Here is a 13,146-nt window from a genome sequence, read left to right as displayed (position 1 = left end):
TCCATCTCAAAAAAAAAAGAATTTTAAATGAAGCATTTCAGCCAGTGCTTTTGAAAGACCACTCTGGCTGCCATGCAGAGGAGGGAGGGAATGCTGGAGGCAGAGGCTGTGGTAGGGAGATGTTGCAGCTGGCATCATTGCTGATGTCCAGGACCTAAACTAAGGTGGAATTAATGTGGGTGGAGATTGGAGAACTCACAGGAGCATTGTGAAGGACAAAAGCCTGACTAAAAGCATCTTTCTCACTGGTCCCTAAAATTTGATCATTAGGTTTAATTTCTTTGTGTTATGTTTCATATTAGTGATCCATTTGCTAAACAGAATAGCATGAAGTTAAAGAGCATGGACTCCAGAACTAAATTACTAGGGCTCAAATCCCTGCTCCACCAATTAGTAGCAGTGCCACCTTGGGCAAATTACTTATCTGTGCCTCCGTTTCTTTGTCTATAAAATGGGAAGGACAGCTGGGCACAGTGGCTATTGCTTGTAGTCTCAGCTACTGGGGAGGCTGACGCAGGAGGATCGTTCAAGCCCAGGAGTTAGAAGCTGAGTGAGCCATGATTGCTCCATTGCACTCCAGCCTGGGCATCAGAACAGGACCCCATCTCTTTAAAAAAAAAAATGGGAATGACAATAATTATATCTGCCTCATAGTGTTATTGTGAGGATTGGTTAATACAGGTAAAGGATTTAGAAAGGGGCCTGGCATATAGTAAGCAGTAATTTTATTAATTCATTTACCTTAAGCCCTGTCCCAACACTCCTTTTTTAATATGAAAATACTCAGGCCAGCACTATGGCTCACACCTGTAATCCTAATACTTTGGGAGGCCGAGGCAGGAGGAGTGCTTGAGGCCGGGAGTTTGAGACCAGTCTGGGTAATAGAACAAGACTCCTGTCTCTACAAAAATAAAAAAATTAGCCAGGTGTGGTGGCATGCACCTGTAGTCCCAGCTACTCAGAAGGCTGAGGTGGGAGGATCACCTGAGCCTGGGAGGTAGAGGCTGTAGTGAGCTGATTGCGCCACTGAACTCCAGCCTGGGTGACAGAGTGAGGCCCTGTCTCTAAAGAAAAGAAAAGAAAAGAAAATACTCCTGGTACAGGTAACACTCATAAGTCACGTGTATAGTACTCTCCAATTGACAAAACATGATCTCATTTATTACCTATAGCATAGTGAGGGAGTTATTTCTGCATTTACCGAGGAAGAAAGAGAAGCTCAGCGACACTGAGGAGCTTCACAAAAGCATGAGCTGCTGTCTGACCCGGGCCTGTGTCCATTCAGTACTGAAACCCTCAGGAGAAATGTTTTACTTTGATAAAACAGATCCCAGTGAGAACATTGTACTCCTGGAGGTGGGGGGCATGGTGGGGGGATATTGAAAGGAGGAGGCAGGTGCAGAAAGAGGAGTTGGAGCCCCTGAGATAAACTTTATCTTCTTACAGTTTTGCCCAGGGCCAATCCTACTTAAGTCACTTTTCACTCCCTCAACCAAACACAGAGGCCCATCTTCCAAACTTGACTAGCATCCAACTTAAACACTTTGATGAAACCCAAGCTGGGAAAGGAGGTTGGTCTCAGCATTTTGGTTAATCATTTATTAAAACCACCTTAACAGGGATCAGTGTGTAAACAGCTGAGCCATTTTTGCTAAAACCCAGAGCTAGGATGTCAGATTGGGCAAATATTTGACAAGCAGAGAAAGGTCTTGGTGTAGAATGCATTTTCTAACACATAACTTGTACTTTGCTAGACCTAAGAATTGGCACCTTCCCACGTTTTCAGCCTCTCTCCCCACATTTTTCCTGGCCAAGTCAGTCAAAAGCAGGAGTCCATGGGTCCCTCTGTGCTGAATTGGGCCTCCTGCTTGGTAACCAAGTAAATGAGCTGAGAAGACCCCAACTGTTTCTCAGCCAGTAGTTGCCTCCTGTCCAGCTTAATAAGACAGAGACGGAAGAGGTATGGAGATGTGCAGTTGAGGGAACTTTCCAGCTCAGGCCAACAAGACTGCAATTAGGAGATTATCTGATCTACGAACCCATGTGGTGCCTGGAGAAAAAGAAGGAATCAGTTGAGAAATAAGCCCTTAACTGAAAGGGAGGGAAAGAGACCTTTAATCCTTATTCACTCTCCTGTGACTACTCCCAAATAAAAATAATTCCCGGCTGGGCATGGTGGCTCACACCCATAATCCTAGCACTTTGGGACGCCAAGGCAGGCAGATCACGAGGTCAGGAGTTCGAAACCAGGCTGACCAACATGGTGAAATCCCATCTCTACTAAAAATACAAAAATTAGCTGGATGTGGTGGTGCACACCTGTAATCCCAGCTACTCAGGAGGCTGAGGCAGGAGAATCACTTGAACCCGAGAGGCGGAGGTTGCAGTGAGCTGAGGTGGCACCACTGCACTCCAACCTGGGCAACAGAGCGAGACTCTGTCTCAAAAAATAATAATAATAATAATAATTCCCCAAACATGCAGGTAATAATAGTTACTGCTATCTAGTGAGTATCTACTTACAATGTGCCAGGTAGGTACTGGCTCCAGCAAGGTATATATTATTATTCCTGTTCTACAGATGAGAAGGCTGAGGCTCAGAGAGGTTAAGTAACTTGCCTAAAGTGACACAGCTGCTAAATGATGAAGCAGGATCCAAACCCATATCCGTCTAGCTTAAAATCTCATTCCAGGCCGGGAGCGGTGGCTCACACCTGTAATCCCAGCACTTTGGGAGGCCAAGGCAGGCGGATCACGAGGTCAGGAGATCGAGACCATCCTGGCTAACACGGTGAAACCCTGTCTCTACTAAAAATACAAAAAATTAGCCAGGCATGGTGGCGGGCGCCTGTAGTCCCAGCTACTTGGAAGGCTGAGGCAGGAGAATGGCGTGAACCCTGGAGGCGGAGCTTGCAGTGAGCCGAGATTGTGCCACTGCACTCCAGCCTGGGCAACAGAGCGAGACTCCATCTCAAAAAAAAAAAAAAAATCTCATTCCACTACACCATACTGCCTGCCAGGTAATATAAAGAGAGAGAAGATCTTACCATTATTCAGTGCTTATCTGCAGGTGGCACAGTAGTCATATTCGAAGTAGTGGTGGCAGTAGTAACAGTATTGTAATGTGCACCTCATAAAGCAGTTGTTTTTATTCTGGAGGAAGTAAATTCCCTAGAAAACTTTCAAAAAATTTTTATTTGTATGAATTACACATATTTTTCTAGGTAGAGAGAAACATCTCTTTTTTTCAAATTTTCAAAAGAGTTTTTAAAATCAAAAAAAGTTAAACCCACTGCTTTAAAGAGAGAGTCAAGCACAATGGCTCATGCCTGTAATCCCAGCACTTTGGGTGGGAGGCTGAGGTGGGAGGATTGCCTGAAGCCAGGAGCTCAAGACCAGCTTGGGCAACATAGCGAGACTCTGTCTCTACCAAAAAAAAAAAAAAAAAAAAAAAAAGAGAGAGAGAGAAAAGAAAACAAACCCTATGATGAAATAATGAAAAAAATAAAATTAAAAAATGAATTCATAGAAGTAGTTCTCACTATCCAGAGGTTCACAGGGTTAAAGCAGATCTAACATTGAAAGGAGGAGAACATGCAGAGAGCAGAAGAAAACTGATAGTTCACGTTTTTCTTCTTTCTTTCTTTCTTTTCCTTCCTTCCTTCCATCCTTCCCTCCCTCCCTCCCTCCTTCCTTCCTTCTTTCCATCCTTTCCTCCTTCCTTCCTTCCTTTCTAACAGAGTCTCTCTCCATTGCCCAGGCTAGAATGCAATGGCATGATCATGGCTCTCTGCAGCCTCAACCTCCTGGACTCAAGTGATTCTCCTGCCTCAACATCAAGTAGCTGGGACTATAGGCCTGCACCACCACGCCTGGCTAATTTTTGTGTTTTTTGTAGAGACAGGGTTTGCCATGTTGCCCAGGCTGGTCTTGAACTCCTGGGCTCAAGAGATCCTAAAGTGCTGGGATTACAGGCATGAACCACCATGCCCAGCAGTTAACATTTTTCATTAGGTATAAATCAAGAGTTAAAGATAGTGTTGGGCTGGTGCGGGAGGCGGGAGGATCGCTTGAGCCCAGGAGTTCCAGGCTGCAGTGAGTTAAGATTGTACCACTGCAGTCCAGCCTCAGCAACAGAACAAGACTCTGTCTCTAAAAAATAACAATAATAAAATAATAATAAAGAGGCTGGGCACGGTGGCTCACCCCTGTAATTCCAGCGCTTTGGGAGGCCGAGGAGGGCAGATCACCTGAAGTCAGGAGTTCGAGACCAGCCTGACCAACATGGAGAAACTCCGTCTCTACTAAAAATACAAAATTAGCCAGGCATGGTGACTCATGCCTGTAATTCCAGCTACTCAAGAAGCTAAGGCAGGAGAATCACTTGAACCTGGGAGGCGGAGGTTGCAGTGAGCCAAGATCGTGCCACTGCACTCCAGCCTGGGCAACAAGAGTGAAACTCCATCTCAATAATAATAATAATAAAGATAGTGTTGGGATGCTTGGGTTGAGGTAAGTGGGAAGAACCTTATGTGTTAGGTGGAGTCCAAGGAAATTACAAACCTGGTTTGTGTAGAATGATTGCATGAAGAAAAGGAAATTTCCAAGGTGGAAGGCTTTCATTCTAGGCATATATTAGAACATTCATAGAAAGGCTTGAAATGAGTATGAAAGCAAAATCATGTTTTACTTCAACACTTCAGGAGTAGAAAAACTACACCCAGAGTCAAGACACTAAGGCACCTGGAAGATGGTGAACTCTCTGAACCTCCCCAGGTTTCAGGGAACTTAGGTTGGCAGTGGTTAACCTGCAAGAAGCTGTTTCCGTCTACCCTCCTTGCTGGTCCTTTGGCCAGGCCACTTCTCCCTCCCTTGCCCCATGGGGCGGGGGACAGGGAGCGGCAAACAGTGGTTTCTCATCAGCACCTGGAACAGGTGCAAAGGGAAGCCTGAGCAGGGTTGGGGAACTGGAAATGACACTATTGAGACAAGGGGAAGGGTGAGTGTGCAGGATTTTCTACTTCCGGCAATATTTGTGTGGCAATGCACCCAGGGACTTGGGAGTCACAGGGCCATGAAGAGGCCAGGAGCTCAGCTTTCTTATGTAACTCCAAATATTTCTTCTTGCTTTGGCAATTTAGAGAAAGGATCTTCTTCCTGTAACGTGCGCCCAGCTTGCACAGACAAAGATTATTTCTACACACACACGGCCTGCGATGCCAACGGAGAGGTGGGTAGTACAGTCTTGGAGCCCCTTAGCCCCAGATGGACTGTCTCCCACTCCCTGAGCTTTGCCATCATTTGGAGCTTCAGCAGTCAATGACATTGGCACTAGTTAAAACCCCACAGACCTTTGAGGTGACCCTAGGGCTAGGTGGGGTGGGGGGCAAAACGAGACCTCTTCATTCATTTTCCGGTCAGAAACTGTTTTTGCGGCGTCTGTTTCACTGTTTATGCACATATGTTCTGTTTCAAAAACCCACTTCATTCTCTCTTGCTTGGTTTCTTCTATTTGCCGAGCCACTCCGGGCAGAGCCTGCCTGTCTGTACACAATGTCCTCCCGGGGCTCTTCAGGCTCGCCCCCTCGACACTGTTTTGTGGGCTGGCACGGGGAATGGATTCCTGCCTATGGTCTGACTTGTTCCGTTTCTGCTGCCTCTCTTTCCTCCAGGCTTTCTGCTTCAGAAAAGAACTTTCCCTCCTAGTCTACACTGTCACTGAGTCAACAAGCATTTTTTGAGGCTGACTGATATGTCAGGCCTGGCACTATAGGCTGGGGAGTCAGAGATGACTGAAACAAGCTCCTGCCCCCAGGGAGCTCACAGTCCTGTATGAGAGGCTGGAGAGAGGAGAAAAACGGGCCCAGTCAAGGCAACCAGAGGGATATGCAGGGAACTGGGGGAGCCCAGAAGAGAAGCAACCAGGACTTGGGGTGGGGGCAGCAGAGAAAGCCTCTCAGAGGAGGCCATTTGTTCAACAGTCAACAAATATTTATCGAGGAGCGACTCTGTGCCAGGCACGGTGCTAGGTGCTAGGCATGCATCACTTAACAAAACTGAGGGAACATCTAGCCCTTATGGAGCTTAACTCTTGTTGGGGAGGGAGTGGAGAGAGAGATAATAGACAACAAATGGGTATATAATATAGCAAATGGTAGTAAGTGGTAGGAAGGAAGAAAACCAGGATTAGGAGAGAGAGAATGAAGGAGGGTGGTGCCACTATTTTAGAAGGGTAGGGATGTCCTCTCAGGAGGTGACACTTGAGCAGAGACCTGAAGGAGATGAGGGAGGAGCCGTGGAGCTTTCCAGGCAGCAGACACAGCAGGAGAGGAGGCAGCAGCTGGGCCGGGTGGGTGGAGAAACAGTGTAAGTGAGCAGGGAAGAGCTTGAGGGTGCACGGAGAAGGATCTGGCTGAGCTGTCTGTATCCCTAAGCTAGAGATTCTCAAGGGGATAGAACTAGGAGTTGGGCATTCTGCACTCAGCACTAAGCATGATGCTTGGCTCTTAGGGAGCATAAACATTTGCTGGCTGGGCGGCTGACTGAATTCTCCCTTTCCTAACTAAGCATGGGTTAAAGTCTGGTCCTTAACAATGAATATTTTGCACAGTCATCTCTTACCAATACCACCTCCCCCACGTATTTGGGGCATCATCCCCTTCTCCAGCAGCCAAGAGAGAATGGCTGTGTCTTGTCAGTTGCACCTTAGACTCAGTTCTGTGGTGTCTGGTATTCTGTATGACCTTGTGAACATTTATTTTCATTTTCTTGGTCTCAGCCGACTCACTAATAAAAGGCAGACAATTAATCCTGCTGCGCTTCTCCCTCCTGTTCATAACATGTGACTGAATGTGGCTGTCTTTCCTCCCTTCTGCACCATTCTCTTCCCTCCCTGGGCTCACGCCAAGGCCTTCTGGGTCAGTACTGTGCTTGCTGCCTGAAAGCCCAGGTGTCTGCCTTGGCCTGACCACTGCCGGGGCCTTTAGATGCTGGGTCAGACCAAAGCCTGTGTTCCCGCCTTGCAGCACAGCCAAGGCCCAGCTCAGAGGAGGAGCACTGAAGCGTGTGCTTTCAGGAGTGCGCATGAACATGCATTCCCCAGCTGTTCCTTGCAGACTTCTGCTTTGTGCCTCATTCCCGCACTGGTTCTGCTCAGTCTGGTGATTGAGTTTGTCTTCTGAACAGTATTTTAAAATCAAGGGACACACCTCGAGCTGGCTCCTATGATTACATTTCTGACCTTGGCTGTGCCTCAGTTGTTTCTCAGGGACCAGGATGGCCCATCCATTGGGGTCAGTGAATGTGCTGCTCCAAGAGCTGGCCCGAGACAGTTTGCCAGCTCCTAGGACCCTCCTCTCCCTGAGACTCACAGGAGGCAGGTGAGGTTCAAGCCTGGGGCTCTGGCTGTCGCAGCCCTCCGCAGGGAAGAGGGCCGAGCTGAGCAGGGGAAGGAGGAGCCCAGGGCTCCCCATCAGTTAAGGCAGTCTGTGTCCCTCCTTAAGGACTTGTTTCTTATCTTGAAAAATATGGACAGAGGCCTTATTCATCCTTCTTTTCATATGTATGGTATCTGCACAGATCATGTTCATCAACCCCTCAGTTCAACCTATAAGGGCACGTTTTTGTCTGTGACTCGATCTGAGGGCCACATGGGAAGAATGGAGCTGCCCACCTTCACCCCTGACTCAGCCGGGGTCTCCTGCGGGTCATCTCCACTTCTGTACCCAATGCAGGGGCCATGTTTCATTCATCTCTGAGACACCAGGTCTGGCACATAGATGCATTAGGATTTACCCAATAAATAAAAGAGCAAAGAATGTACCACTCAAAAAATAAGTGGGGACATCTCAGCCACCCCTTCAGTCCCCGGGGGGCATCTGAGCCACCTCCACCCTTGTGCCTTTCTGTGTTCTGGGATTTTCACCAGCTGCTTTTCCTGTGAACTTGGTAGCAATAAGATTCTACAGTGGAATTGGAGCTTTCTCTGAGACAACTGGTCCCACATTCTCTGTCATAAAGTCTTCATTAGAGCTATTCCTTGTCACCCAGGCAACATTCATTTGGCAGATAGTGATTGAACACAACCATGACTCAGGCACTGGGCTAGGTGCTTGGGATACATCCATGAGCAACACAAAGTTCCCCACCCCAGAGGAGCTCTTACCTGGCCCAGAATCTGGATCTCTGCCCCTAGCCCCTATCCTCAAGGTAGAGTCCCAAAGATGTCCTAAATCTCACACAGGCTGAGTTGTGCTTAATCCATTTCTGCAGACACAACTCATGTACAAATGGGCCAAGCCGAAAATCTGTAGCGAGGACCTTGAGGGGGCAGTGAAGCTGCCTGTCTCTGGTGTGAAGACCCACTGCCCACCCTGCAACCCAGGCTTCTTCAAAACCAACAACAGCACCTGCCAGCCCTGCCCATATGGTTCCTACTCCAATGGCTCAGGTAACCTCCTCACCACCCCACTCTCTGCAGCACATCGACTGTGTGGGTGGGCTGCGTGGGCACTAACAGTGGCCAGCTGAATGCAGACTCTGCCCTTCCAAGGGAGGCAGTAAGGAATAAGGACCAGGCCACCTCTGAGGACTAAATTCAGGAGAAGAGAGGTCAGGGCTGGCCTCGTCTGCAGGTCAGAGTCATACTTGAGGCTGCCTTCCTTCCTCCTTGCTCCAGCTGCAAATGTGACTCCGGACTGAAGGTGCCCAATCCTCAAAGCAGGGCTTCCAGCATATGGCAGAGATGCTGACTAGGCTTATGGGGCTGGGATGACCAACTCCACACAACCAAAACCTATAAGCCATGCTGCCTTGGGGGGATTTGAGTACCTGTTAAAATGAATGCATTTAATGATAATATGACAATAATATGAACTACATGTATCAGATTAGAAGGTACATTTAAGTTTTGAAATGGAAATTGGGGTGGGCAAATAGGATGGTTGGCATATTGGAATGAAGGCTCAGTGTTTACATCTTGAGTTAGTTAAATACATTGTCAGAATGTTTTTGAGTCAACTTGATACAACTTCCTGCAGCAGTACTCAGCAGCCAGGCTTCTGGGCTGCCCGCTACTGTTGCGACTTGTCTGTGTGGCAGCAGCTCCAGTCAGAGTGACTGCAGCCTTCCCGCTGAATGCATGGATCTTGTTTGTGGTTCCCCAGATTGTACCCGCTGCCCTGCGGGGACTGAACCTGCTGTGGGATTTGAATACAAATGGTGGAACACGCTGCCCACAAACATGGAAACGACCGTTCTCAGTGGGATCAACTTCGAGTACAAGGGCATGACAGGTAATTGCCTCTCCCTGTGCAATGAGCTGTCAGCTCCCTGCACACCCTCAGTTCTTCCAACTTCACATTTCTTCATAATAGTGATGTCTGAGAAAAATAAGCTAACCATGTCATGCATTCCCTTGAAAGTTCCACTCCTCATGGACATATGTTCTGCCAAGACAGCTTTAGAGGAAGGAACAGAGCTAGAAACATGAGCGTGCACTTCAAAGGTCTTGCTCTGAGAGCTTCAGGGTTTTTGACCAAAGTGGCAGGATAAGTAACACGGTTCATGTTCAGTGGTGGTTCTGGGCGCCTCAAAAGATGGTGTCAAACCTCCCTTCCAGAGTGTCACCTGGGTGCACATTTGCCTTGCACCCAAGAGCACAAGGCATTAACTCTCCTCTTTCCTTTTCAGGCTGGGAGGTGGCTGGTGATCACATTTACACAGCTGCTGGAGCCTCAGACAATGACTTCATGATTCTCACTCTGGTTGTGCCAGGATTTAGGTGAGGAATCCAAAGCCCAGGGGAGTCCAGGCCAGCTTGGCCATATCTGAATCCCACGTATTTTGGAATATTGTAGAGGAGAGGGCTTCCGGGGTTGTGTTTCATTTCATTTCAAATGTCAGTTGAGAACAGAGGGTACAGTTTGACCAAGGTAACCCAATGCTATCACGTTTTTCAAGTTGCTGTCCATGTTGATTTACCGACTGCTCTCTCATCCCGTATAGCTTCTCCCAGCCATTAGTCACATGCTATTCAAATTCTTCCTCCTCACAGCATCACTTAAGATTAGAAAAAAAATAAAAAATAAAAAATAATGGGGTCAGAAATGCCCATAGAAAGTTCATCTTTATTTGGGGCAAGAAGATTGGGAAGGATTATTCTTATTGTATTTGTCCCTGTATCCCAGGAAGACCTAGGGCAACAAGAAATTTGTTTCCCACTAAACAAACAAACAAACACGCACACACACACACACACCTCCTGGCAGTGTGGTGTGGTGGAAGGAACACCGGACTGGAAGACAGGGCACTTGTGCTTTGCCGCTTACTGGCCGTGCGACCTTAGGAAAAGTCACTTCACCTCTTCAGGCTTCGGGCCCCTCATCCATAAAAACAGTGTGTGATTTAAGACTAACTGAGGTTCAGATGGCTTTTCCAGCCCGCTGGTTAACACAGCTGCATAGAGATAAGCTGAGAACTGGAGGTCCTCAGAATTCAGGCAGATGGCTAAAGCCAAAAGGAAAGCTGTGAATGAATTTCCAAGGCCAAAGGGAACTCTTCTGCTCATATGTGCTCTAAAGATAAGAAGCAGCCACTGAATATGCTTCCCTAGTGCCAATCTGACACCTTCATTTCCTTCTTCGAGGTCCCTGCTTCCCATCCCTGGGATGGTGCTCAGTTTGCCTTCCCTTAACACACATTACTCAGAGCTAGCCAGATGAAGCCTGTGTTTGCAAGGCGAGCAAACTTTTTAGGCTTTTTTTGGAATAACATTCAAAAAGTACTTTCCAATTTGCAAATCTGATCGTCATAGTAAAGTGTTGCCTCATCCCCCATCCCCACTACTACCCCAGCCCGCTTGGGCATGGCTCTCTCTTTCCCAAAAGTAGGACCAAACGGAGGACTTTGCTGGATCACAAATTCTGCTCCTTTAACTCCGGCAAAGCTCCCCAGTGCTGGAGAGACAGCTGCTGAGTAAATGTCAACAATTTACAGTCTTATGATAGATGTGCTTCTCAAACTTAAATGTGCACACAAATCACCTGGGAATCGTATTAACATGCAGATTCTGATTCACTGGGCCTGGGAGGAGCCTGAGGTTCTGCAGTTCTAATAAATTCTGGGAGATGGCCATGTTGCTGGTCTGTGGACCATATTCTGCTAGTGAGGTGATACAGCATTTTATAAAGGACCGCCACATCTGTCATGCCTTCAGGTCTCCCCGTGATGATGGGAGGTAGGTAAGAAAGATATTTCATCACCTCCATTTTACAGATGAGGAAACCGTGGTTTGGCTAGGTCAAGGTCACATAGCTAGGAGGGCAGAATTGGATTTAGTCCACACACTCTCCATCATACTCAGAACCTAACCCTGTCCCCCAGCAGACGCTCTGCTGTTGTCTGGGCTCTTCAATAAGCACTGCCTGGCCTTTAGAACTGACTTTTAATTTCTGCCCCTACAGACCTCCTCAGTCGGTGATGGCAGACACAGAGAATAAAGAGGTGGCCAGAATCACATTTGTCTTTGAGACCCTCTGTACTGTGAACTGTGAGCTCTACTTCATGGTGGTACGTTTTCCTTTCTTTGCCCGCTAGAGGGCCTCCAGGGGAGGGTTAGCCCCATCTGCCCCATTGGTGTGTCCACGTGACTGACACCCCCCTTGTAGTGATTCCAGAGAGGAAAGGCCCAGACTGACCAGCAGGGACTTCACAGTTTAACAAGGGTCTCACCAACCGTGATGGCACCTGGGATGGCAGCCATATGGGCACCCACTTCCCCTCTGGCCATCGTACCCGCTTCACTTGTCTGTCCTGGATTCAGGGTGTGAATTCTAGGACCAACACTCCTGTGGAGACGTGGAAAGGTTCCAAAGGCAAACAGTCCTATACCTACATCATTGAGGAGAACACTACCACGAGCTTCACCTGGGCCTTCCAGAGGACCACTTTTCATGAGGCAGTAAGTTCCTCCCCTTCCTCAGACCCCCAGCTCCCAGGAGAGACCCTCTGAACCCAGGAGGATTCCTGGCATTAGCTTAAGTATGAGTGTGAAATTCAGAATCCGAGGGTTAGAAAGATCTTAGGGGGTCAAGCAGAAAACTGCCTAACCCAGCCCTCTGAGGACCACCTAGTCTTGTCCAGCTGACTTCCTGGAAAGATGACACCATAAGAAATAAGTTGGCCCTCCTTGTAGTCCCTGCCCTGATACATGTGTTACCAGACTTGTTGTTGTTTTTAATAAAAACAACTCTGGTTTTATTTTCTTAACTCAAAGGAATACAGGCTCATTGCAGAAGACACAGAAAATAAAAATAAACAAAAATAAGAAATAAAATCAGCCATAATCCTACTACTCAGAGATAAACCAGTTAACATCTGGACAATCTCCTATACACTGTTTGTTTCTGCACAAATACATTTTTTTCTCTTTTATAAGGAAAAGACTTGCTTTTTTCATAAAACTGTATATATTATGTATTTTCCCCATGGTACTTAATATTTTTATATGTCCTATAAATGGTTCAGTCTCATTTTAAAATGACATCAAATGCACATGAAGAGCTACTGGTAAGTGAGTAAAAAGAGTCAGATGCTTCTAAGATTCTTCTTGAGTATCACAGGATAGAAGATTAAGTACCTTGCTCTTTCTAGAGGCCTCAATTGTTGCTGCTGTCTCAGGCCTCTCCCCTCTCCCCTCTTGTTTCCTTGTCTCCAGAGCAGGAAGTACACCAATGACGTTGCCAAGATCTACTCCATCAATGTCACCAATGTTATGAATGGCGTGGCCTCCTACTGCCGTCCCTGTGCCCTAGAAGCCTCTGATGTGGGCTCCTCCTGCACCTCTTGTCCTGCTGGTTACTATATTGACCGAGATTCAGGAACCTGCCACTCCTGCCCCTCTAACACAATTCTGAAAGCCCACCAGCCTTATGGTGTCCAGGCCTGTGTGCCCTGTGGTCCAGGGACCAAGAACAACAAGGTACCTGCAGTCTGGCATGCATCCTAAACCTGACCCTCTGCTTGGATGACCTCAGAAGATGCTGGGTCCTGGGTAGGGTTCTTGAGAGGCTGATACCCGAATGCTCCCCCTAGCATACTCCTAGGTTGGAGTCCTGGAGGACACCCATCCAGGCTGTGACTGTGGAG

The 13,146-nt window shown here is 47.5% G+C and overlaps 1 protein-coding gene across 11 annotated transcripts in view; it reads left to right on the top strand.

Annotated features, from left to right (window-relative positions):
• Positions 1–13,146, top strand: part of ELAPOR1 (endosome-lysosome associated apoptosis and autophagy regulator 1) — a 91,262-nt gene that overhangs the window by 67,261 nt on the left and 10,855 nt on the right. For 9 of the 11 annotated variants that reach the window (XM_055115047.2, XM_034932720.3, XM_055115033.2 and 6 more), the window contains 7 exons: positions 5,142–5,230; positions 8,272–8,449; positions 9,165–9,293; positions 9,691–9,781; positions 11,463–11,568; positions 11,822–11,959; positions 12,716–12,979. In XM_055115047.2, coding sequence (XP_054971022.1) covers positions 5,142–5,230; positions 8,272–8,449; positions 9,165–9,293; positions 9,691–9,781; positions 11,463–11,568; positions 11,822–11,959; positions 12,716–12,979 — 995 coding nt within the window. The remainder of the gene's footprint in view (positions 1–5,141; positions 5,231–8,271; positions 8,450–9,164; positions 9,294–9,690; positions 9,782–11,462; positions 11,569–11,821; positions 11,960–12,715; positions 12,980–13,146) is intronic. The other 2 variants (XM_034932736.3, XM_034932739.3) reach the window with 1 other exon arrangement.

This window comes from Pan paniscus, chromosome 1 (genome assembly GCF_029289425.2).
Source record: "Pan paniscus chromosome 1, NHGRI_mPanPan1-v2.0_pri, whole genome shotgun sequence".
Taxonomy (NCBI): Eukaryota; Metazoa; Chordata; class Mammalia; order Primates; family Hominidae; genus Pan; species Pan paniscus.
Note: the sequence above shows the minus strand (reverse complement) of the source record. Positions and strands in the feature narration are given on the sequence as shown.